At 32.9% G+C, this 26,775-nt stretch overlaps 3 protein-coding genes across 7 annotated transcripts in view; 1 reads left to right on the forward strand and 2 right to left on the reverse strand.

The window, feature by feature from the left end:
* The window catches only part of LOC145328850 (glycine receptor subunit alpha-2-like), a 316,261-nt gene that overhangs the window by 26,565 nt on the left and 262,921 nt on the right, over positions 1–26,775 (forward strand). The window lies entirely within an intron of this gene.
* Positions 917–14,861, reverse strand: LOC145328843 (dual specificity protein phosphatase 10-like). 2 transcript variants are annotated; one of them, XM_080172750.1, is made up of 7 exons: positions 14,752–14,861; positions 13,639–13,733; positions 11,843–11,936; positions 11,027–11,094; positions 6,632–6,717; positions 6,079–6,162; positions 917–5,499 (listed from the first exon to the last, which is right to left on the reverse strand). In XM_080172750.1, exons 1-7 carry the CDS (start codon positions 14,804–14,806, stop codon positions 5,403–5,405), a joined length of 579 nt encoding a protein of 192 aa, XP_080028876.1. In that variant the 5' UTR covers positions 14,807–14,861; the 3' UTR covers positions 917–5,402. The 2 variants fall into 2 exon arrangements, with proteins under 2 accessions (XP_080028876.1, XP_080028877.1); XM_080172751.1 differs by lacking the exon at positions 11,027–11,094 and adding an exon at positions 11,160–11,227.
* LOC145328842 (zinc finger protein 639-like) overlaps positions 14,806–26,775 on the reverse strand; it is a 42,414-nt gene continuing 30,444 nt past the window's right edge. For 2 of the 4 annotated variants that reach the window (XR_013882658.1, XR_013882656.1), the window contains 12 exons: positions 23,417–23,522; positions 23,020–23,149; positions 22,402–22,436; positions 21,865–21,939; positions 21,327–21,427; positions 20,339–20,395; positions 19,858–19,987; positions 19,271–19,372; positions 17,149–17,279; positions 16,774–16,859; positions 15,794–16,038; positions 14,806–15,519 (listed from right to left, as the gene is read on the reverse strand). Coding sequence is in view for 1 of the 4 variants with exons in the window: in XM_080172749.1 (XP_080028875.1) it covers positions 15,886–16,038; positions 16,774–16,859; positions 17,149–17,279; positions 19,271–19,372; positions 19,858–19,987; positions 20,339–20,395; positions 21,327–21,427; positions 21,865–21,939; positions 22,402–22,436; positions 23,020–23,149; positions 23,417–23,522 (1,106 nt within the window). In the remaining 3 variants the exon portion in view is untranslated. The remainder of the gene's footprint in view (positions 15,520–15,793; positions 16,039–16,773; positions 16,860–17,148; positions 17,280–19,270; positions 19,373–19,857; positions 19,988–20,338; positions 20,396–21,326; positions 21,428–21,864; positions 21,940–22,401; positions 22,437–23,019; positions 23,150–23,416; positions 23,523–26,775) is intronic. The other 2 variants (XR_013882657.1, XM_080172749.1) reach the window with 2 other exon arrangements.

The following is a 26,775-nucleotide window of genomic DNA, read 5'->3' on the forward strand; positions in this document are numbered from 1 at the left end:
GAAAATTAGACAAAACGCTCTTTAAGAGGCGTTGTCTGAAAACTGACAATATTCGTTTTTTGTTATATAAATGTAATATTATTTACTAAGTATATTTGCGATTACTTTTATTTAATGAAATCTTCTAATTTTTAACATGTACAAAACGGCCTGCTGTATTGCATCAAGATCCATGTCAGATCTATATAGGAAATAAATGTCTATAAATGAGCTCAAGTCTTCCAAGGAATATATGTTTAAAACTTATAGTGCTCCAATAATCCATAATAAAATCCCATTGGCCAGAACGATAAGACCCATTATTTTACTCTATTAAAAATAAATTCATTTTTTTATTTCATGTTGCTATTTACATTATATTGAAGTATTTAATTTCTAATCATGAAAAAGAAAATTTAAATTTATAATATAATGAATTTAAGAAAACTCTGTTTTAAAAGAATTCGATTGTGGCGACACTTTGTGTGTTCAAATATTAAACTAAAATTGTAGTAATCATATTAACCCTTTGGTGATGGTATTGTAAAGAAAAAAATATAATTTAAAAAATCTTTTTAAAATCATTTAAATTATTAAATATTTACTTTCTTTAAATAGTAATGCCGGGTGAGGAAAATAGATTTATTGAGAAATAGATATGCATATAGAAAACTAGCCAATAGGGAGATAGTTATATCGAGCAAACTCTAGTATAGTATATATAGTAAATTTTGGTCAAATAAAGGTAATAATATATAGTATATATAGTAAATTTTTGTCATATAGTATGATATAGTATCCAAATTCATCCTATATAGTATAAATAGTATATATAGTATGCAGTGGTCGCCCTGCAAATGGCAAAAAAGCATGTTTCAATTGGAGAAAAGGGGAAGACTATATGCCTTTCATCAAAATTTCATAAATAAACATAATATTTTATATTTTTCTAATCTATTTGAATATCAAAGCATGTTATATTTGGTATTAATATCGATTATATCAAGGAGTACATAAACAAATCTCAAGGGATTAGACAATGGACGATAAATTGATGTAGACTCAAAGTGAAGATAAACAAAATTATCCCTTTCCCATGGATTAAAATTATTAGTTGCAAAGTATGGACCAATTAATCAATATCTATTGCTGATGAGTCAATCATTCAATGAACATATTTTGAAATCTTTGGGTCCAAGTGTAATTTAAAGTCCAATGTCTCCTCCCTCCCTGGGTTACATAGTTATTATAAAATTTAGGGTTGGGCCGGATACTATTTTGACCGGATATCCGGCTGATTATTAATGGCGGATATCTTGCCAACGTTCGATATCCGGCAAATTACAGAAAACCCGGATAGTTTCAATATCCGGTATCAGCCGGATATTAAAAATGGCTGGATATCCGGCCCAACCCTATTATACATTATTTAATATTGACTGAGCTAGCTACTAGGGAAGATTTTATCAAGAGACAAGTAAAGATGTTCAGCTGAGCTGGATCTATAAATCATTTAGCGCTACCCACTGCTGCCAATAAAACATTAGAGTAAAACACTAGAAGGAGAAAGGGTTAAATAAATGTATCTCCCCATCGCAACCGCCTTGTGCAACATTTCTATTGGGTCATTAAAAATCAACCAATGGTGTCGCTTATATTAACACAGACAAGTAGCAGAAAATTATTTAGAAGCAGACGAAAGAGGTCTTCGAAAAAGGAAGAGAATTAGTTTTCTGTATATACATCTATACCTACTATTTGTTAAAAAAAAAAGGATCTTTAAATAAAAATGGCAGTGGTAAGCCGGGAAACACTTTGGAAACACCCGGCCACCGGGTCAGTGGCAGTAGTCATTTTGCGATGCCAGTTAGCTGGTCGGTGTCACCACTGCCGAGGAGCTTTCAAAACCGGCTCACTAGAGGCATCGGCAGTTGCATCGCTGTGATTTAAAGATCCAGCTCTGTTTGTATCAGCCAATGTCTGAGTCATATCAAATGGACTAGAATTGAAACCTGAATAAGAATAAAATGTACAATAAAAAGTATAAATATTATGAACTGTAAATTACACTGGTACCCAAAGTTTTATTGATTTCAAACTAGTGGTGTCCATTGCAACCAAAAATCTTGTCTACAGAGGGGCAAATATTGTTTAAAGGGAATATAAACAAATTAATTGTTAAATGTCTTATCCTGTAAGATCCTGGAAAAAAAATACAATTACGGGAATCTTGAAGGATAAGGCAATAGACGATAAATAGATGTACAACCCTAATTACGGTAAACCAAATTACCCCTTCTGTAGATTGAAATGAAAAGGTTTGGACACAATGATGGTTTGTACAACCTAATCAAAGTTTTATAACAGTTCAGATAATGAGAAAACATTTAAAAGGGGGAGGCGGTTGTGACACTTTTTGAAACCAAAACTAAGTCAAAGGACCTCACAATCACATAAAAAAAGGGTTACAGCACTAAAATTTGGTATGGCAGTTGCTTTAAAGAGGTACAATGTGGAACTATGAAGAAACGGTCGCTATCGCCGAATTGTTTTTAGACGGGAAACGACGGTCGCGGTAGCGGCGGTTTCACCAACTTTTCTTCACAGTTCCACATTGTACCTCTTTAAAGCGACTGTCATACCAAATTTCAGAGCTGTAACTCTTTTTTTTTAAGTTGAAATCCTGTAGTTTTGGTTTCAAAAGTCACAACCGCCCCCTACCTTTTAGATAATTTAGTGAACAGTATGATTTAAAGTCCAATATCCCCTTCCTACCCGAATTCATTAGAATAGGCAATTCAAAACTGAACATCTTTTCTGTTCATAATATACACATTGAAAAGTATCATTATAGATAAGTTTTAAACGTATTCATTTAAGTTAAAAACAATAAACGTTAAAAATTTCAAATTATTTGATAAAACAAATGTGATATAAAAGAAACAAATAACAATAATTAAGGTGATTTCCCTCAAAGTGCCTGACGAGCTCTGAAACCCGAACCCCCCTTATTTTGAAATTATTTGAAAAATTGGGAGTTAGTTTTTTTTTGGTTCCTATTCCTAGCCGAGTTTCTCTTATAAATAACCTTACCTAACCTGACAAAGTAATAAACAATCCAAAAAAACTTCCCTATTTTTGAAAACGAGGGGGGGAGGGGAGGTTTTATGTGCTTAACAAGTCACTTTTGGGGAAAACGCCACAAATACAAAATGATTGGTTGGTAAAAAGAATGTAACAAAAGTATAATCAAGATTGTAATACAATAAGTGATGGTGATAGTTAATTAAATAGCAGTTGTGTTTCTTACAAAGCTTGTAATATAAAAATCAATTAACAAACTGGAACTAGTGTTTTTTTTAAAACTAGAGTACTGAGACTATAATGATGTTTCTAGGGATCTTAAGGAATAAGACAATGGATTATAAATTGATGTAATCCCCCAATTACGATAATCAAAATAACCCCTCATGTACATTTAAATCATTAGAGGAAAAGTTTGGACACTGAAGATTTGATAAAACAAATGAAATATCTATTTTACAAAAAATTGGGTACTAGCATAATTTACAATCCAATTGTCCCTTTCCTCTGTTTGATTCTTCAAATATTAAATATATAATACAAGATGATTAAAGAACAAATCTTTAAATTCTAATGTTAAATCAAAGTTGGATTTTTAAATATCCTGCTAAAATCAAAATTTCAAAAGGGAAGATTTAAATTTTTTGATGGGTTTTTACATTTTTTGGTATATAAATCAATGAAAAAATCTGACAAGTTATTATATCAAATATGAGTTTTAGAAATTGAAAAAAAAATGGTTATTCATCGCATCGTATTATAGACAGCTTTCCTCGAATCGTAAAATTATAACTGATAAGATACATTCCCGTTTAGTTAGCCGAGAGGGGCCGAAGGTCAAGGCCCGGGCCAATAAAACTGCTATTAATTTCATGATTTTTTTTTTACTATTTGTAAAAAATTGTCTTCGATACGATAAATGATTTTAATTTTTTATTAAAGTCAAAAGTACATTAATCAAGTTGATATAATATTCAATACGTAGTGTTTTAAAGTAATGAGTTATTTTAAGGTATCTTAAGGGATAAGACAATGGACTATTTATTTATATATGCGTCCCAAATAAATAGTTGAAAAGATAGGACACTGACAGTTCTGAACCAGCTAATCAAAGTACCCAAAGTTTATAAGCCAACTAATAAAAAACGTGGTTATAATACTTTGGTTACTTTAATTTAAGTCCAATGTCTCCTCCTCTCCTCTCTTCCTGGTAAGATTGAATAATGAAAACTCAAAACAAAATTTAGAAAATTTTGGCAAGTCTGTTTTGTTTTACTCAAGATTATTATATTCAACAATATAGGTAATAATGAGCTTTTAAGTAGGGTTGGGCCAAATATCCGGTCATTTTCAATATCCGGCCGGATACCGGATATTTAAACTATATGGATACTGGATATCCGGCTGATTTTAAATGCCGGATATCCAGCCCAACACTACTTTAAGGTTTAATTTGAGTAATATCATCTGGAAGTCAACAGATAGGTAGGTAGATTGTTTCTTTGATACAAAGTTTATTTTTATCATCTTTATGTCATTTTTATAATACTGATGTAAAAAAGTCGAGTTGAGTTTCTTAGTCAATTTAAAAAGTTATGAAATAAAATTGATGTGATGTAAAAATGCTTCGTTTATATATTATTATTTCATGTGATGTCAAAAAATGACTTCCTTTATTACAAAAAAAGTCAGGTTTTTTAGTCAACTAGAAAAGCTATAATAGTATAATTGTTTAATAAGTATGTACATGTAAACAAAGTTTTATCATAAAGTCACTTCTCTAGTATTCAAATTCATTATAGGTCGAGTTTCTTAGTCAACCAAATTCTATGTTAAAAGGTCAGGTTTCTTAGTCAACTAAGTTCTATGTTAAAAGGTCGAGTTTCTTAGTCAACCAGTTCTATGTTAAAAAGGCGAGTTTCTTAGTCAATTAACTTCAATATAAAAAAGTCGAGTTTCTTAGTCAACTGAGTTCTATGTTAAAAGGTCGAGTTTCTTAGTCAACTAAGTTCTATGTTAGTAAGTCGGATTTCTTAGTCAACTAAGTTCTATGTTAAAAGGCGAGTTTATTAGTCAACTAACTTCAATGTTAAAAGGACGAGTTTCTTAAACAAATAAGATCTATGTTAAAAGGTCGAGTTTCTTAGACAATTAAGTCTATTTTAAAAGGTCGGGTTTCTTGGTTAACAAGAAAACTAACAAATAATCATAAAATAGGTCTTTAGTCTTTCCTAAAATTAAATCAAAGATAAAGTTTCTTAGTCAACTAAAAACAATAAATCTGTAAAATGCTGGTTTCATAGTCTTCTATTGTATACATACAAAGTCTGGTTCCATAGTTAATAAAGTTTGAACTGAACACCACCGTGTTCACGGGGAAGCATATCACATTGTCCCAGCAGAGATTTAAAGTCACCGATAGGATCAATTATTGGCCTGAAATTTAAATAAAAATCAATTCTTATGAAGACCTAAAATTAAATAATCTTCAATACACGAAAAAAAGTAGACGGGGCGAAGTCGATCATTTTTGCGGTTTGTACACTACTAGTTTGTAAAAACCATTAAAGGTTTACTTGCAGGAGTGGAACAATGGTATATTCTTTTACCTATATTTAGAGGTCGTGGTTCAGAAAATTAATCCATTGAAATTGCTGAAAAATTGGATATTTTTGTGGCATAATGTTGGCGTAAAAATAAAGGAAACTGGGAAATAGGGAGAGGTTGGGGGGAGAAGGAAGTGGGTAGTGGAGAAAGAATCCGTAAAGGTGTGTGTTTTAAGGCTTAAAAATAGTAGTAGAACGATAATATTCACTAAATATGTGTATTTCTTATTGAAAAGAACTATAGACAAAAATTTGTTTTTTAAAGTTAACATAAATTTTTATCGTTCTACTACTGTTTTCAACTTACAACACATAACCTTTACGCTTTCTACCAGAAACCTACCCTTCTCAAATTTGTTTAGAACTGTTTGTCAGAATCCTGCTTCCTGCCTATTCTGAACTACATTACCTTCTTCTTTTGGCTTCAGCAATTGCAGTTTTACTGTCCAGTCCCTCATAATGCATCAGGCACATTATCCCAGTAGTTCCAGCCCTAAATATTAGAGGATTTGTTTTTCCCGGCTATTTTTGAAAATAGGCCAACTTTTAGAGGTTCTTTTGAGATTTTCTCAGGCTAGGAACAAGATATTTTGAAACGGTCAAAAAATCCTGATTCTACTCCTCAAGGCCTATTCAGGAAGCACCATGAAGCCATAGTTCTGATGCAATGATTTTACTGAAATTACTGGCCATAATACTTGTCCAAAATGGTTAAAATTTTTACACAATTGTTTTTTCACCAAGAATGCATAATAATTGCAACTGCACTACTTGAATTTAAAAAAATACGAAAAAAATCCTCTACTAAATATCATGGCTGTTAATAAAAGGAACATGCCTAAAATTGGGACATGTTTTTTGTCCAAAGTTTATCTTTTTTTGCGACATTCCAACAGTCAAAAATTAAAAATTTGCAGACAATTGGACACCGACGACATAAATTCCAGAAACCACTGTGTTACCTGTGGGCCCCTGCCAGACAATGAACCAGCACTGACTCTCCCTTCGCAAGTTTAGAGTTGATAAATTCAAATGCTGGTGACAAAAACTGAAGAAAAAAACATATTTATTCAATAAAGTTTTGGTTTCTATGCACGGGGAGGAAGAAGAACATTAGTCTGTAAATTATTCACAACCCAAAGTTGCTTTAAAACTTTGGGGACTTTGATTTGGTTGTACACAGATCAAACCTTTGGAGTCAAAAAATTTCCAACATGTCATTTACAGAAAGGTTTACTTTAATGAACCTGAATGAATGAATGAATGAATGACTTCTGGTTAACGTTTAAAGAGTGGCTTCGACTTTCGAATTTGTACCTAACTATTACAGGAATCATCATTCAAAATTTGAAATAAAAGTAAAATTCAAACATCATGTCTAAATGATGAGTAAAACTATCCGTTACGGACAGACTGACTTAAATTATTGAAAAGCTTCGCTTTTAACAAATATTTGATGTTTTCTAGCAATTACTTTTTATCTATTGTTAAAATTGTAAAGGTTTCTACAGCAAAAGAAACGGAGAAAATTTGTGAGATTTTTTCATTAAAAACACAAGACAGAGAAAAATAATCCTTAAAAGTAACAGTAGGTGTGTCTGTCTTTTGTTTAAAAAAATAAATAACCACGGGTTCTTCTTTACAGTGAAGCTTCTTATAGATCCAAAAAGAGAAACCTTCACAAGAAAATATCCCCTCTAAAATTTATTCTCACATTTTCATATTAAAACTAAAATTTAAAGTAAAGCCCCCTTTCCTCCTCTTAGTGGTCCTAGTCCTTTATTAAAGCAGTAGGATGTGTGTGCGTGTGAGTTTACCTTTAGAAAAATGAAGACCGATGACCAACTTATTTAGCTTTATCTTTGGGCCTTATGAACATATGAACAATTGCGGTCTTGTTTCAAAATGGATTGTTTCCTACACCAGATAATCATGTGCTCTGATAAAGTGAAACTAAATGGCTAAATAACGACCCCCCCCCCCCATCCAAGCTCTTTACCCAATCCCCTCCCCTCCTACTGGAAGAACGAACTGAACAATAAGTAAAGTCCATGTTAGCAACCTAAATTGACGGCAATTTTCCCTAGTCATAACATCCATGTATATATTATATCCAATTTGTTTGAAGTATGCATGTTCTAGTCCCTGAAAGCACATTCTTTCAATAAATACCACCTATTCATCTTATATTTAGAGGGATATAAGGGGCAAGAGAAAGGGATACAACATCCTGAGAGAAACTCGTCTTAAAAATAAAGATGCTAGTTTTTTTTAGATATTACACAATACACAATTGGACCAGACACAAAATTCCCACTTCTGTAGATTACAATTAGTGATTGAAACATTTAGAGGGATACAAGGGGCAGGAGACAAGAGATATAGCACCTGAGAGAATATCTTCTTAAAAATAAAGATGCTATTTTTTTCAGACATTACACATTGAGGCCAGATATCTAAAGGGATGACAAGGGCCGATAATATTATGTACATCCCCAATGATGCTACACAAAAACGACCACTTCTAAAGATTACAATTAGTGGTTGAAATATTTGGACACTTAACTTAATGTCTTTACCAATTCAATTAGTCGCCAACATTTTTAAGCCAAAGAATAATAAATTGTTTTTATAAAACTATGGGGACTAGTGTAATAAACTGCACAAAGTGAGACTCAATTAAAATGGTGTGCGCCAGCTAGAAACTGGTCTAACAACATTACGGTTATTATATAAGAAGGCAGTTTTGACAATTTTGAATCATTTAAGACCAATAAAATTTTTTCTCGTATTCATTCGAATCCGGTGGATAGGAACCGGTTCTCATCCATACGAAAAAACTATGTTTAGCATCGTATTATATCCAGTTTTCTACGAATACGGCACCCCGGAGCTAAAAAAAACTAGTTTTAATCTTATAATTGTACATTCTATATCCGCGGAAAGCCGTTTATAATACGATACGAGAAATAACTATTCTTATATTCTAAATTTTTTCTTTTACTTATTTTTTAACCCTCAACCCCCCCACACACAAGTGATACATGTAAAACACAAAACTAAATATTTTGTGTGTGTTGCCCTGTCCCTGTTTGAGAAGTGGGAAGAGTGATAAATTGTCAACAGTAATTGATAACAATATCTTTTATTGATACCTGGACATACAAAAGTAACAACAACAAAGATTTTTCAACGAATCTTCACAAATTTTTTTTAAATAAGTTAATTGTTGCATCATATTAAAGACAGTTTTCCGCGGATATTAATTGAAAAAAGTTTTAAACCAATTTAGTTGGCCCCGAGGGGCCGAATGATGAACGTACAAAACTCGTATTATTTAATTTTATTTTCAAATTCGTAGAGTATTGTCTGTAATACGTTGCTATAATTTTTCAGTATGGCTGAGAACCTGTATAATTTAGTGGATAATGATCGGTTTCGAAGCCATACTGGAAACCTATTTTTTAGTTCCAAGAACGAAAGAACGCCAGGGATCTAAACGTTTAGACCGTCAACTAAATAAACCAACAAATCAAAATTCAATTTAAGTCTCCAAGGTTGTTAAGCCAATGAATAAGAAAACGTTATCATAAAACTTTTGAGAATAGTGTAATAAACAGCCCTTTGTCCCCTCCCTCCCTGATTTAAATAAAACTTTGAATTTTGTATCACCACTTAGCACAGGGGAATCTGTCAATAAATCTATCTAATCGTTTGTCTGTAAAAAGTTACGAGACTTTCACACAGAGAAAACAGTTAAGCAGAGAACCCCCCCCCCCCTCCCAATAATTTTAAAATAAATTAAAAATAGGGAGGGAGGAGGGGGGATAAATTTTCATTTTTTTATTACTTAAGCTCAGGTTCGGTTAGGTTATTTTTGGTACTGGGAAGCCTGGTTATCCACAAGTACAAAAATAACTTAAACTCCTATTATTTCCAATTCTAAAATAAAAGGAGGGGGATTCATTGCTCAACTAGCAATTTGTATGAAAGCACCAAAATTACAAATAAAATAGTCCACTTTTTTAAAAGAAAATTCTTTTCTTTCACCCTCTTAGTTTTGTATTATTGATTTTTAGAATGGGATGTAGGCTAGGGAGGGAGAGGATGTTGGACTGCAAATTACACTGGTACCCAAAGTTTTACAACTATATTATCTTAACTCTTCAACTCAAAACCTTTGGGTACTTTTATTTAATTCTGATAAGTTGGTTCCAAACTACAAGTATCTAAAGTTTTTAACCAATAATTTTAATCTACAGAGAAGATATTTTTTATATCATTTGGGATGTATATCAATTTAAGAATTGTATTATGTACTAGCTGCTGCGCCACTAGTGTATAGAGGCACTGTAATAAAAAGGGTAGGGATGAGCAGGAAAATAGCCTAAAACCATCTTGAGAATACTTTGTAGGTAAAAAAAAATAACTTAAAACATTCAAAACATAAAATGCTGAACTCATTCGGTTCAAGAATCAAAACTCAAAAGAAATCGAAATTTTAAGCTGCAAACAAAAAACAACCCATTTTTATATAATATAACTAACTAGCGTCTACGCCCCTAGAGGCCTCTAGGGACACTTGAGGAGGGGGGAGTTGAATCCCAAAACCTATTTTTTAAAATTTCAACAGACAAACATCCTTATACTTTATTATAAGGATAGAATAGGATAAAGTTTTTAGGCCGACGAATAAGCGATATTGTTCTTATAACTTTGGGGACCAACATAATTTACAGTCCTTTGTCTCCTTCCTCCTTCTATAAAAAAAAACCTCTGAAGTTTCAATTTAAATTCAGAAAGATAGTTGTAATAAGACGACAATAAAACACTGCATGCAGAAAACATTTCCCATAAAGGATTCAAAACCTATGCATATCCGGTATTAAAACCGGTTAAAGCCTTCATTGTCAGAGAAATCCTGGGTTCTGGAAAGTTTTAAAGCAATATTTTAACCGATCTTCCCAGTTACAAAAAAAGATGAAAGTTTATACACCAAAACACACATTAGGTATACAAGAATTGTTCAACCTTAACTTAACATGATTGGTATTTTTTGGTGCAAAATAATAAAATAATGATGATTATGACAATCAGAGAAGCTTCCACCCGAATTCCTGTGCAGTACAAAACAGTGTACCTAGTGCTTTAAAATCACAACTTAGTGCTTTCCCCCAACGTGCCTATCGAGCACTGAAACCCTCTGCCCATTATTTTAAAAATAAGGTAGAGGGTAGTTTTTCCCCTATTCCCAACCCCTGTGGGGCTACCCAGCACTAAATAATAACCCCAAAAATAAATGGGATGGGGGTTCCGTGCTCAACAGTCCACTTTAAAGGAAATTTCCGACAACTTACGTGATTCAACTCTTTCCCTAACAGCTGTGTGTGTCGCCTCCAGTCAGCAATGTCAAATTTATAATAATCTAAAATAAATTGTAAGGTATAAATTAACAAAAAAGAAACTAAAGCCGGGATAAATATTACTTACATGTCTAAGTTCTTTGCCACACAGCTGAGTGTGAAGTCTCCAGTCAGCGATGTCAAATTTATAATAATCTAAATAACAGTGTTATAGATTTAATGCGTATTTAAAGAAGGACTTTTTGAGTGATTGATTAATTATGGTAGATTCACAAAATGCATTAAAAATTAAAAAGGATAGATGTATGAAGTGCATTTAACGAGTTAGGGTACTTGGAGTAGTAAACCTTAAATCATTTTTGTGGATTAGGAACCAAGATATTCGAAAAAAAAATAAACTTTTATCAGACAGTTTTTGAGATAACCTAAAAATGTCTATTTTGTGATTGTTAAGGTTATCATTTAAGAAAAATGATTACAAGCACAATTACAAGAATACCGTATCTTATACCTACCTAATGAAGTAAAAAATAAACAAAAAGGCACCTTGAAAAGTTTTGCCTTGCTGTTTTCATGAAAATATAACATCTTTAAAATATTAACACGACGCAATCCATGATTTTTCAGTATGACTGAAGACCGGATATTTATCCGTCGTTTCTGATGCCAAACTGGAAATAAAATAACTAAAAAAAGGAAACCTTGTAAGCTGACGTACTTTAATGCTGTGAAATACGTACGTACACGGTACACCACACGTATGAACATGACCTAATTATGGAATAGCTACTAGACACAACTTGAACTCACCAAGAATTCCCATGTGATGACAAGGAATGTTGGATGCACAGTTGACGACTCCGGTAATGTTCCGAGATTTCAGGGTTTCCAAACAACGTGCAGCCTAAATGGTTGGATATTATGCAATGCAGGTATCTAAAGGGATAAGACAATTGCTGATAAGTTGATGTATATCCCCAATTATGACACACAAAATTTTACCCAATCTGTAGATTAAATATTAGTGGTTGAAACTTTTGAACACTCATCTTTATAAATTAACCAATCTAAACTAATAAAAAGCCCCCATAATTGTTAAGCCAAATAATAAGAAAATGTTATCGTAAAACTTTGGGAACTAGTGTAAAAAACAGCCTATTATCTCCTCTCTCTCTGGATATTATGACAGGGGAAAAATTGTTGTCAATTTAGGTTTCTAACATGGACATCATTTATTGGACAGTTTGTTCATCCAGTAGGAGATCAGGGGATGGGGTAAAGGGGTAAAGCCATCTAAAAAATCTATACCTCCAACCTATACCTACAACTACTAATAATTAACTTCTAATTACTCAGCCATTAGGAATTTACCAAGAAAAGAGGGGACATTTGATTGTAATTAACTTACTAGTACAATTTTATTTATAATTAACATTCTCTTATTAGTTGGCTTAAACACTTCGGGAACGTAAGGAAACTTGAGGGAATAGTTCCTTTCGCAATATTGCTTAAAACTGTGAGCAAGCTTCCAATCAAATGCGCAAATTAAGTCTAACTTTTCTAAATGTTAACCAAACGCTTAGGATAATTAAACGCATATTAAAAAACATTTTACTCACAACTTTACACAATATTGCAAAAGCTACTTTTCAATTTATAAGTTTGAGAAAAGATAATTTTAGTCAAGCTAATCAAAAGGGGACTATCCACGAACGAGAGCAAGCGATTCTTAGCACCTTCCACCATTGATCCATTGTATTTTTTCAAGTGAATATACTAGGTTTATGTGTAATATTTTGTTTATCGACTAAAAAGTTAGGTTTCACCATAGTTTTATAAGAAAGAAAAAAAACTTTAAAATGTTAGGCATGTTTTGGTGTTATATCAAATGTTTTGTTGAGTTCAAACTGTTGTTTAAAAGCTTTGACACATTAGTATATTATTTTGATTAAAATTGTATATTTAGAAAAAGGGTTGGTAACTTGTAATATTGTAGGTACTTAATGTACTTTTGTCGTATTATTTTATTTTGTCCTTTGAACTCAACAAAGCATTTGATGACAATGCATCAAAAATTACCTTATATTTCAAAGTTTTTTTCATATAAAACCATTGTGAAACTTAGCTTTTTAGTCGATAAACCAAATATTAAAACATAAACCTAGTATATTCACTAAAAAAATACAATGGATCAATGGTGGAAGGTGCTTATAATCACTTGCCCTCGTTCGTGGATAGTTCCCTTTAGTATAAAAACTGTTTAAGCAATCAAATTTGACAAGGTTTTTATAAAACTTTGAGCACCTATGTCCTTTGCATAGGGTCAAGGTTGTTATGAAAGCTTAGTCTTACCGTGTCAGACCCAACATAAATAAAATAACTCCGCCAGTGTCAGACTGATACATAGGGTCAAGGTTGTTATGAAAGCTTAGTTTTACCGTGTCAGTCCCAACATAAATAACTCCGCCAGTGTCAGACTGATACATAGGGTCATCAAGGTTGTTTTGAAAGCTTAGTCTTACCGTGTCAGAGCCCACATAAATAACTTCGCCAGTGTCAGACTGATACATAGGGTCATCAAGGTTGTTATGAAAGCTTAGTCTTACCGTGTCAGAGCCAACATAAATAACTCCGCCAGTGTCAGACTGGTGCATAGGGTCAAGGTTGTTGTGAAAGCTTCGGAAATCACTTTGAAGTTCAGCTGAAACAAAAAAAGAATCTATGAAACATGTCTGAATTGTATTAGAGGTGACAAGTTCGATGTCCTTTCATGCAAAAACATAAGTTTATACATTATCTACTGCTGCTTTTTTTATTAAAGAGTTACAACAGCAGTGATCTTATGGTATAAGATAATGGACGATAAATTATTGTACACTTCCAATTATAATAAATTGACCCTTCAAATTATTCTTGCTTCCTCGGAATAAGCATTTGTATTTACTATATTATCTAAGTTTCTATGTTTAGTAGTTTACCTATCTATATGCTTATCTATCTATATGTTTAACTATCTACATGTCTATCTATCTTCTTATCTAACTTCATCAGGGAGTAAGGGAGGGGACAATAGATCGGATACTCATAGGAGTCTCAGACTTTGAGTACTGGCTTAAAGGGAATGTGCAAGAATTAAGCAGTTTTTCAAATTTTCAAAATTGAAAAATAAAATTCTAAGAGGATATTACCATAGGTAATTTTCAAATGAATGCTTTTATTCCTGAAACTTTTTTTTTATTTTAGTTTTCTAAATTTCATTAACACACCCTTTAAAATTGTCTTCAAATTTTAATTTATTTTCTGGATGAATCTGGATTTCATGGCCTATCAGCGAAAACTCTTAAATTGAATTAATATTGCCCATTGTCCCCTCCCTTACTCCCTGAACTTTATAGTCTAATCCAAAGCTTTCTTGCTTCCTCAATATAATCCATTGATATATAATATGTAGACTATATAAATCCATCTACAAGTCTATCTGCCTATATTTTATGTCCATCTTTCTGACCACATGTCTATGTAACTTATAATATAGTCTAGACCAAAGCTTTCTCCCTAAGCATTTGTATTTACTATATTATTTAAGTGTCTATGTTGATCTATCTATATGTCTATCTATCTATGTGCCTCACTATCTATGTACCTCACTATATATGTACCTCACTATCTATATAATATGCCTCACTATCTACATGTGTCTATCTATCTATCTAACTTACATAGTCTAGACCAAAGCTTTCTTGCTTCCTCGTTATAATCCATTTGTGGTAACATCTGGAAAATACATTCAAAATGTTTTCAAGCTTGGCTTAGAAACCGCAAAGTATCCGCTGGAATAGAACCGGTTCTGAGCCATAGTGAGAAAACGTGTATTATATTATAAACAATTTTCCACAAGTAAAGTTTTGCTGATCCTAAGGGCCAACAAAAAGTATTATTATTATTAATCATATTATTTTTTTTATTATGATTTTACGATCCGCGGGAAGCTGTCTATAATACGATGCGATAAATAACTATTACGAAATGTTAACAACATTCTTTCAAAGAGGATATGTCAATGAAAGAAAAAATATTTACCCCTCAAAAAAGGCATAGATATCAGTTGGTAATTTTTTTTGGGTAAAAATAATCTGTCTTTAAGTTACCTATCTTTTTAATTCATCACATTATATATTTCGGGTCATGTAAAGGAAACGAAGTTGCGGGTTTCATCGTATTTTCACAGTAGCTTTTAAAGGTTATTTTAGGTTAGGTGATTGCCCCGTAGGGTTAGGCAATTGGCCCCGCAGGTTTAGAGCCCCATGAAAGGGCTAAAATTAGGAGAAAAGCTACTGTCAAAATGTGACGAAACCCGCAACTTCGTTTCCTTCACATGACCCCATATTTCTTTTACAAAACTTCTATTAGATACAATTTATGTTTGGATTACTAACTAAACAAAAACTATATTATACAATACAATCAATACACTGGTTATTTATTATCTAAAAAAAATAATGTTTATAGTATTTATGCCTTTGGTAGTTTCTTTATAATTAACCCCCAACGTTATTTCTTTACAAAAACCTTGATTTATCAAAAATTATCCTATTATACCTAAGAAATAGCAAGTTTTTTTTTTATGTATGTAGCAGCGTAGCTTAAGATTTTGATAACTACTGAACCTATTTAGTTCTCAATTTCAGGAAATCTTCACATAGGTCGGGAGGTGGTTTTAGGCTGTACCAATTCTATATCTTAGTCTTGGCTACTTTTTACCCTCCCAATCCCTTCGAATACATAGCCCCTACATGCTAGAAGCGTAACCGCTCTAGTATATTTTTAAAGTTTTACAATTATCTATTGAAATATTATCCAGTTTTTGGTCCATGGAAGTCAGCAGGTTTGAAGCCCAGCCATACAATATCCTCCTCAGTTAGGAGCTCATTATCTCGCCTCTTGGCGGCGTAGCGTTGCAGGATGGCGTCAATGGAAATGTCGATAGGATCCAAGTTTCCAGAGTACTGAAAGTTTAATAGATTTATTGCCTTAAGATGGTAAATTAAACGCAATAATATTAAGGGGGCCGGGGGGGGGGGGGGGGGAGTTCTGACACATTTGCGTAAACCTGGTGTATAGGCTTTATCATTGGACTGAGAAGATAGGTTATTAGGAATGAAATCATTCTTATATGATGAATTTCCCCCAGATTTAAGATTTTTTGGGTAGACCTCCAGGTTCCGGAGCTCCGGAAATTCATCATATAAGAATGATTTTATCCCAAATAACGTATCCTCTCAGTCTAAAGATACACCAGGTTTACGCAAATGTGTCAGAACTTTCCCCCCCTTAATCCATATGATCTTTAATGGAAATTTTATTTTAATTTCTTGCACGTTTAACATAAGAAAAAAAATTTAAGACCATAGAATTTCTCCCACAAACAAAGCTTTATCCTTAGAATTACATCATTCTTATAACTTACATAAGGTACATTGTTGCCCTAGGATTCATTACCCCATTATATCATACAAAAAGTTATTGTCAAAAAGTTAAAGCATATTTTTAATGGACGTAAACTTTCTGGTAACGATTATAGAGTTGCTAGGTACCTAATTGCTATAGGAATCATCATGTTAGATTAGAAATCGATGAGACAATTCTAACATGTCTATTTTAACGAAAAGGGCTAACCGTTACGGACGGACGGACGGACCGACCAAAATTATAGAAAAGCTTCGCTTTTAAAAATACTGCACCTGAATATTTGAACCGATGAGTTGGCCGACAAGACGAATGATAAGTTTATCTGAGTTGGGCACTTCGAATCCTGTCCGGTCAAACTCCTTCTTGGGCATCATTATCATGCATTACAATTTTGTCATCAGGGAAAGTATGGGAATAAGACAATGGACGATGAATTGATGTAAAAAAAGAGAGAAAAAAATAATTACGGGACTATTTATTTCATTTTTCCCCTCCTAAATATTTTTTATTTCCCCTCACCATTTAGTGGGCAATCCCATACAGAGTATAGTTCACACCTGTTTGGACCACCCCCCCCCCCCCCTACCCAAATGATTTTCTGTCGTAGTTTTCCACATATCAAAATATATAAACAAAATGCATGTATCCCTTGTGTTTGAATTTAAGATGTAGAATATAATCTGTAACATCTTCATTACTACACACATGACAAGTACTTCGCAATTTCTTGTGCCTGTACAGTATATGTCGGGAGAGGTCTCGTCTCTCTCGGAAGTTCCTAAATTAGAACATATATTACCAGGGATCTCAAGGGATAAGACAATGGATGGTAAATTAACAAAAATAACTCCTGCTCTGTTGATTAAAATAACACTCTTAGTTTTAACTAAGTCCCCAAGAAGTCCCCAGAGATTTGAGTCAACAAATGTTATAATGGGTTATTTTATGGGGACCCCTCCTCCCTGTAAAATTAACCAGCATTCTTACCAAAGCAAGAAAGTTTATTTATTATCACTAAGTACTAAGTATATTAATATTTTAGTATTACAGACTGACAGACAAACAAACTAGGGTAGTTTCTGTATTGCTTACCCTAGACAAACAAACATGTAACCAACTAGGGTAGTTTCTGTACTACTTACCCTAGACAAACAAAGATGTAACTTACTAGGTTAGTTTCTCTACTACTTAATCTAGACAAACTAACATGTAACAAACTAGGGTAGTTTATGTACTACTTAATATAGACAAACTAAAATGTAACAAACTAGGGTAATTTATGTACTATTTACCCTAGACAAACGGTAGTTTCTGTACTACTTACCCTAAACAAACTAACATGTAACTTACTAGGGTAATTTCTGTACTTCTTACCCTAGACAAACATGTAACCAACTAGGGTAGTTTATGTACTACTTACCCTAGACAAACAAAAATGTAACTTACTAGGATAGTTTCTGTACTACTTACCCTAGACAAACAAACATGTAACTAACGGGGTAGTTTCTCTACTACTTACCCTAGACAAACTAACATGTAACAAACTAGGGTAGTTTGTGTACTACTTACCCTAGACAAACTAAGCAGGTATATTTATTATCAGTATGTTTCTTCATGTGTGTATTTAGTTTCTGTACTACTTACCCTAGACAAACTAAGCAGGTATATTTATTATCAGTATGTTTCTTCATGTGTGTATTTAGTTTCTGTAGTACTTACCCTAGACAAACTAAGCATGTATATTTATTATCAGTATGTTTCTTCATGTGTGTATTTAGTTTCTGTAGTACTTACCCTAGACAAACTAAGCATGTATATTTATTATCAGTATGTTTCTTCATGTGTGTATTTAGTTTCTGTAGTACTTACCCTAGACAAACTAAGCAGGTATATTTATTATCAGTATGTTTCTTCATGTGTGTATTTAGTTTCTGTAGTACTTACCCTAGACAAACTAAGCATGTATATTTATTATCAGTATGTTTCTTCATGTGTGTATTTAGTTTCTGTAGTACTTACCCTAGACAAACTAAGCATGTATATTTATTATCAGTATGTTTCTTCATGTGTGTATTTAGTTTCTGTAGTACTTACCCTAGACAAACTAAGCAGGTATATTTATTATCAGTATGTTTCTTCATGTGTGTATTTAGTTTCTGTAGTACTTACCCTAGACAAACTAAGCAGGTATATTTATTATCAGTATGTTTCTTCATGTGTGTATTTAGTTTCTGTAGTACTTACCCTAGACAAACTAAGCATGTATATTTATTATCAGTATGTTTCTTCATGTGTGTATTTAGTTTCTGTAGTACTTACCCTAGACAAACTAAGCAGGTATATTTATTATCAGTATGTTTCTTCATGTGTGTATTTAGTTTCTGTAGTACTTACCCTAGACAAACTAAGCAGGTATATTTATTATCAGTATGTTTCTTCATGTGTGTATTTAGTTTCTGTAGTACTTACCCTAGACAAACTAAGCAGGTATATTTATTATCAGTATGTTTCTTCATGTGTGTATTTAGTTTCTGTAGTACTTACCCTAGACAAACTAAGCAGGTATATTTATTATCAGTATGTTTCTTCATGTGTGTATTTAGTTTCTGTAGTACTTACCCTAGACAAACTAAGCAGGTATATTTATTATCAGTATGTTTCTTCATGTGTGTATTTAGTTTCTGTAGTACTTACCCTAGACAAACTAAGCATGTATATTTATTATCAGTATGTTTCTTCATGTGTGTATTTAGTTTCTGTAGTACTTACCCTAGACAAACTAAGCAGGTATATTTATTATCAGTATGTTTCTTCATGTGTGCATTTAGTTTCACCCTGTTCACCTCTTCTTCACATATCTCGCACTTTACACTAAAGAAATAAAGCCAGTTTTTATTGGAAAAGAAGCATGAGATCCAAGAAACGAATTTTGAAAGTTTATTTTAGGCTATTTGAGATTAGGTTAGGTTTGAAGCATGAATAAAATCTAACAATCAAGGAGGTTACGTGCAATATAAGCAACGCAGTTAAAAGGTACAGTCTAGGTAGAGAAAAAAGAAATCAGAAAATGAAAAGATTTTTTTTTAGATTCTGGAACATTAAAAGTTGTGACTTAGTGTTACACATATACAGAAAAGGGTTAGTAAAGTAAAGGGGAATAAACGATTAGGGAAAGGGAATCGAATTTGAAGGAAAGGGTGAATTGAAGAAAGTGAATTACATGCACTTACAAATTACAATTAAATCGGCAACCCCCAAAATATTTTAGCAAAACAAACAGACACACATACACTTATAGAGCACATTTGATATTGTAAATACAGATACTTAAACAAAAACAAGAATGAACCACTTACATAACAATCTCATGGCGCTGTTTAATATGACATTGCATAGCACTCCTAGTTCTGGCCTTATAATCACAGTAATCATAGGTACATGGTAGCAGTTCTGGTGCATTACCGCTATGCACATAGGCCATATGCACCTAGTTCCAGAATTCCTATGTTCATACTTTCCGCAGGGATCTTAAGGGATAAGACAATGAATGATACATTGATTTTTACAACCCAAATAATAAATTAGTATTTTTGTTGGTTGAAAAGTTTGGACACTGCTATGGACCAACCAATGAATATTTAATTAAAGTAAACTAGGTTAGCAAGCCAACGAATGCAAAAATGTGTTCTTAAAACTTTGGGGACCAGTATAATTAATCTTTCCTTTCTGAAACTTCAGCTTTAGGCATGTATACTGTATAGTGTACCTACACCAATTTAACGTCTATTGTCTTATCCCTTGCGATCCCTGGGATATTTTAAGCACAGTATGAACATTCCTTGATTTGTTTGACAAGTTTTCCACATAGCGGACAGTTCACTCTTTCATCAATATCTAAAATATCAAGATAATAATCATAAATGGGAGATTTTACTGTATATACTAAATGTATAGGTACAGGGAATCTACACAAAAAACTTCAGCTGTCTATCTTAAAAAATCGAATGTAGAATATTATAAAAGGGTGAAAAATTGTCGTCAATTTCGCTTGCTAACATGGAACTGGTTTATTGGTCAGACCCTTTATACAGTAGGAGTTGAGGGGATGGGGTAAAGGGGATGGAAGGGAAAAATCGTTTTTTTAGCCAACTGCAAGTTTTACTTTATCAATGAAAATCTGGTGTAATAATTAATCCATTCTTGAATAGAAGCTGAGAAATTCACGTTTAAAACATTCCGTTTTTCACAGACGGATTGACGCAGGGGCGTCCAAGCTTTTTATTTTGGGGGGGGTAAAATTTTTTTAAGGGGGGGGTAATTTGGTTTTGGGGGGGGGGTAAAATGGCGCGCGAAGCATGCCGCAAATTTTTTTTACCCCCCCCAAAATTTCTACCCCGGGGGTAAAATTTGCTTGGGGGGGGTAATTACCCCCCCTGAAATCTGTTGGCAGGGGTAAAATTTGTTTACCCCCCCCAAAATTTACCCCCGGGGTAAAATTTTTGGGGGGGGTAATTTAAATTTTATAAAAAATTTAGTATAAAAAATGCGCGCGAAGCGCGCAAAAATTTTTTTTGTTAGAGATTTTCTATTTTGGGGGGAGTATTTACCCCCCCAAAATCGTTGGGGGTGCCTACGGCACCCCCAAGGTAGGGGTAATTTTTTTTTGGGGGGGGGGTATTGTTCACAAAATTTTGGGGGTGCCTACGGCACCCCCTAAATCGTTTGGGGGTGCCAAATGGCCCATTACCCCCCCCCTTGGACGCCTATGGATTGACGTACATATCAAATAATAGATTAGATTTGCTACTAAAATAAAAGAAGGTACCTGTATGTTTATTTCTGACGTGATAATCCAGGTAGGACCTGTTAATTGCTCTATAGTCACACAACTGACAAGGAAAGTTTCGAATTTTCATGTGGACAGCCCTAAAGTAGAAATTGTTTTAAACAGAGTGTCTTTAAGAAGATATTCATATATTATTACATTTAGTATTACATCAGGGTTCTTAAGTGATAAAGAAAATATCCAAACGATAAATTTCTATGTATTGCATCCGAAAAGATGATACCTTAACAAAAATATAGATTAGATTTATTGGTTGGATATTTTGGACGTTGCAATTTTAGAACCAACGAATGAAAATTCAATGAAAGTACCGAAAGTTTTAAAAGAAAACAAAATCTTTGATTGTATGACTTTTATAGAAACAGCAGATATCCTTCTTAATTTCTCCATTAAGCGTGGTATGGCACGAACCTGAACTCGACATAAAGCGACAGCAAGTCACATGAATCTTAGAAATATAAAGGTTGAAGTTAAAAAATGAAATTCTCCCCAAACTGTTATAATAAAAATATCTTACTTGACATGATTATTAAGATTTTTGTACATTTTCCCGCATAATTTACATTCTTCTTGCTGGTTTTCATGCACAACCCTAGAAAATCAAGTAGGAGATTTATTAGAGACAAGTTGATACGTCCCTGAAGGCCTCAGGGGGGAGGGGGTAAGTCGACCATCCATTTTAAATATTGCGGTATAATCCCTTTCGTGGCAACGCCTCTTCGTATTTTCACAATAGCTTTTGATAGGTTATTTTAGGTTAGTTTAAGTTAGGTTAGCCGATTGTCCCGCAGGGTTAGGCAATTAGGGACTAGAAATAGGGGAAAAGCTACTTTTAAAATACGACGAAACGCCCCTAAAGAGGCGTTATTATCACGTAAGGGACTATACTCAAATTTTGTTTTGATTTTAATTAAAGAATAAGTACATACTATAGACAATTTTTTAAGGGGAATGGGCATCAAAAATACTGTATTTTAAGACAATTAAATTTTGTAATTAAATCTGATTAAAATCCTCTTCCCTAACTTAGCATTATAAAGATAAAAATACTTACAAAACGTGTTTATTAACATTTGGCAGTCTGATTGACCTACAATTTATGTTCATTATTACTATGTCGTTTTTTTTTCTGCTTTAAAAATCTCAAGGAATAAGAAAGACAATGGACAAGTAAATTGTTGTACACATAAAATTACGATCAACCTTTCTGTAGATTAAAATTATTTGTATTGAAGCTACTCTGAAATTCACTTTGTCTATCCGTCAGTTAATCCCTAACGCTATGGAGGAAATGTGATTTTCTCAGCTGCTATAGAAGACAGACAACAGAAAATTCCAGTGAAGATTCCTATTTCATAAGTCATAATTTCATAAACCTTATTTTTTAAAGGGTTCGTTTTTGCATATCATCTACTATTGTTTTCTGTGTTATGGCAACTGATTCTATAACTCACTTTGTGCGTTTGTCAATTCCACGATTTTTTTGCGCTTCCATACTTATGGATGTTGTTATCTACATAGTTTATGAATACTTTAAACAACTGCTAGATTTTACAGCCAATCAAAAAACTAATAGCGTTAGGTATCCCAATTTTTTCTCTCTTTAAAAATATTTCTAAACACCCACCACCCCTAATTCCTGAAATATATAAAAAAAATAAGTATGAACATCCCTGTAGTCACAATGCGGGCATTTATGCCACTCCGCATCCTGCTTAGCCGCAAGGTTCTTTTTCAACCGCTTTTTGCGGATAAAGAACTTGGCTGGCAGCGGATCTGTGCGTTTTTCCAGATGCTTTCTCCTAAAAAGAAGATGAAAAGGATGTTTGTTTGTCTTTTTATCTGTCCATTTAAGTCGAATTATCTGACTGCTTCTAAGCTTTTCTGTCTATTTTTCTGCATGGCTGTCTGTCTGTCTTTCTATCTACCTATCTATATATATTTACCTATCTAACTGTCTGTCTACTTATATATATGCATAGCTGTCTCCCAATATATCTGTCTGTCTACCTTACTGTAACTCTGTCTATCTCTAAGTCTGTCTGTCTGTCTATCTATTTATATTTTACCTAAAATGAGATTCTATGGTAGGTTGTCTCCTAGTGACATAGATACATAAAACACACTTGAAAACAGATTCATAGTTCTTCACTTTCCCTATAGCTCCTATGGCATCTGAACATATTTAAGGATAATTAGGAAATTTCCCCAAAAAGTGCCTTGTCGAGCACCCCACTCCCTTTATTTTCTAAATTAAGTAAATAGTAAAAGATTGATGATGGAGTATATTCTATGTTTGTTCATTACGTTAGGTCAATTTAAATTGGGCGAAGGGTAGACCTGCAGGGTTAAAAAGGCAGGAATTTAAAGTGATGGCAATGGATGATAAATTAATGTATGTTACTCCTCATGCAGATTAAAATTATTGGAAAAATATTTTTGAAACTACTAATTTCAACAAACCCATTAAGATTTAATACAAGTTCCAAAGATATTAAGCAAACAAATGAAAGAACGTTTTAAAGGGGACTATCCACGAACAAGAGCAAGTGATTCTAAGCACCTTCCAGCATTGATCCGTAGTATTTTTTTAGTGAATATACTAGGTTTATGTTTAATATTTGCTTTATCGACTAAAAAGTTAGGTTTCACCATGGTTTTTTAAAAGAAAAAAAAACTTTAAATGTTAAGCATTGTTTGGTGCAATATCATCAAATGTTTTGATGAGTTCAAACTGTTGTTTAAAAGCTTTGACACAAAAGTATATTATTGTGATTAAAAATGTATATTTAGAAAAAGGGTTGGTAACTTCTAATATTGTAAACAGTTTAATTAATATATTTTTGCAATTTACAGCATTTGATGTTTTTCTACCGTGTTATTTTATTTTGTCCTTTGAACTCAACAAAGCATTTGATGACAATGCTTAAGGAAATGCTTTACATTTCTTTTTGGGCCACCAATCTTTTCCCCAAGTAGATTCTCACAATGTTCCATGGCTTGTACAATTATAAAGTTTTATACATGTATATAGGTAACTATAATCACAACAAATTAATAATCACTTTTTTCATACATATATAACATTTTACATGCATTTATTATATATCATATTATTTTAGATGTTCATTTTTTAATAAATATTTTTATACTATGGTGTTTTTTTACGTCTTAAGATGTTCCTAATATGCAGCATATTTTTTGTAAGGAAATTGACGTGTAGTAATAATAAGAATAAACAGCTAAATATTCTAATAATGTAAAGTACCCCTCTGTTATAGGGAGTACACTGCAAAGATAAGACTGCAAAACCACCACGCACCAAATTTCTGTGAAAGAAAAGCAACAATCATATTAATCAATTTATGTGCTTACAATGTTTTCTTTTCAGAAAGCACATAAATAAAATGACTGTTGCTTTCCTATAACAGTGGCTCACCTACTTTAGAGGTGAGAATCATATTGTAAACAAGTATCTGGGTGTAAACAACTTTAGCATCCCAAGTACTTTGATAGGGCATTCTTCCCAGTTTAAACTTACTGTCTGTAATAACCTTCACTATCAACTGTCTATAATGAATTATTTATATCGTAATATTAATTGTCTTATTTTTTAGGACTTTTTCAACCTTATTCCTTATGATGTTAACCATACAATTCATTTTTCATACTAAAGAACTAAAGATGTGATGTACATTGATGTTGAAAGACAATCGATTAGAGGTTTGTTCAATTAAATAGCTGAGACTCAGGTATGTGTTATCTAGAGAGCAACCTACTCTATAAGCATCATCTGTCTGCTCAGTACAAATAAAGTGTATTAATTCAAAGACAGATTAAACATACAAATAGATATTAATTATTATAACAAGGTTAACACTTTTAGGTTCGTGCCGAATCGCAGAGCAAAGACTTGCTCCAAGATAGGTGACACAAGAACTAAAAGTTAATATATAAAATACATACAATGCTCTCAAGGCAGGGAGGAAGGGACTATACATCACATTTCTCCCCAGCTTTAATATGAACATAAATTTCGAAACTGTAACATTACAGGTTGAATATAACAATATGTTTATTACATGTTAATTATCAAATATGGTATAGGTAGCATTAAATGCTTATCAATTAAATAATGATTGATCTGGTATGACACCTGTCATAAATTTTTATATTTTTTTTTATTTTCTTTCCAGATCTTTAAACATTTCATATATATATTTTTTTTTGTTTTGGTTTTTTTTTTAAAACTCTTTTATGTTTTTTTTATATTCCTTTTTTTCTCTTTATGTGTTTTTTTTTCTCTTTTATATATTTTTTTAGAAAACATTGATTAACATATAATCATCAGAAATGCATTGATATATAAAAACACTGATTAACATATAACCATCAGAAATGCATTGATTAACACATATCATTAGAGATGCATTGTTATAAAAGCATTGATATTATAACCTTCAGAGACTACTACTGCCTCGACAAATACTTAAACATTAATACATAAAAATAAAACTATGAATTAACACACATTAAACTATAATTATTACTATCTTTTTCCAGCTGCTCTTCCTTTCTTGCCGGATTCTTCAATATCCATAGGAATGTTAGCCTCATTATCAATTCCAAGTTTTGCGGTCTCATCACAAAGGCCGTCTTGAGGCAACCTTGCCTCAGTATCACCAAGCATATGTAGACATCTTTCAAATCCGTTATTTACCGCAATCGAAATCGAGGTCGCCACGCTGTCAGCCTCCTCCTGATTATCCAAAATCTTTTGATGCTTGCGGCTAACCTCCTCCCCAAATTTATCAAGCATCGTCAATATTCCAGGCGTGTGTTCCATCCTCATTTCCTCCATCGCTTGTTCATCAACTCGCCATTGCTGGCCTGATAATTCAAGATCTAGACAAACAGGAATGTTCTGATCCAAAGGACGATCCTGCTGGATACAAACAGGACCCCCAAACCGAGTAATCAACTTAAAATCGCCATCAAACCAATCATTTACTCTGTGTTCAGGATTAAACTTCCATTCGAGATTTGTTGCCAGCAAACTTGTATGAATCTTTTTATCCAACTCCAGGCTAAGTTCCTTTGCCACGTCCTCTAAAGTAGTACCTGGCTCACAAAGCATCGTCTGCTTAGCCAGAGTAGGACGCAGACGTTTGCATTGCATCTGCATTTCCCATGCCAATATTCTTCCATCTACTTTATTGTTAGCCAAACTACCTGTATATGTCGCACTCACAAGATTCTCAATTATTTCTTTTTGCGCATCCAATCTAACATAGCGTATCTCAGCTGGCATCTCTCCACTGGTAATTAGGCTGACCGAATTTACGTTGAAGATTCGCGGTATAAAAACCGATAGGAACGCGTATTCATTCACATGAATAGCGTCAATAAAAACTTTAGCACTCAAATC

Source organism: Acartia tonsa, chromosome 9 (genome assembly GCF_053477335.1).
Source record: "Acartia tonsa isolate MP-2025a chromosome 9, ASM5347733v1, whole genome shotgun sequence".
NCBI classification, from domain to species: Eukaryota; Metazoa; Arthropoda; class Copepoda; order Calanoida; family Acartiidae; genus Acartia; species Acartia tonsa.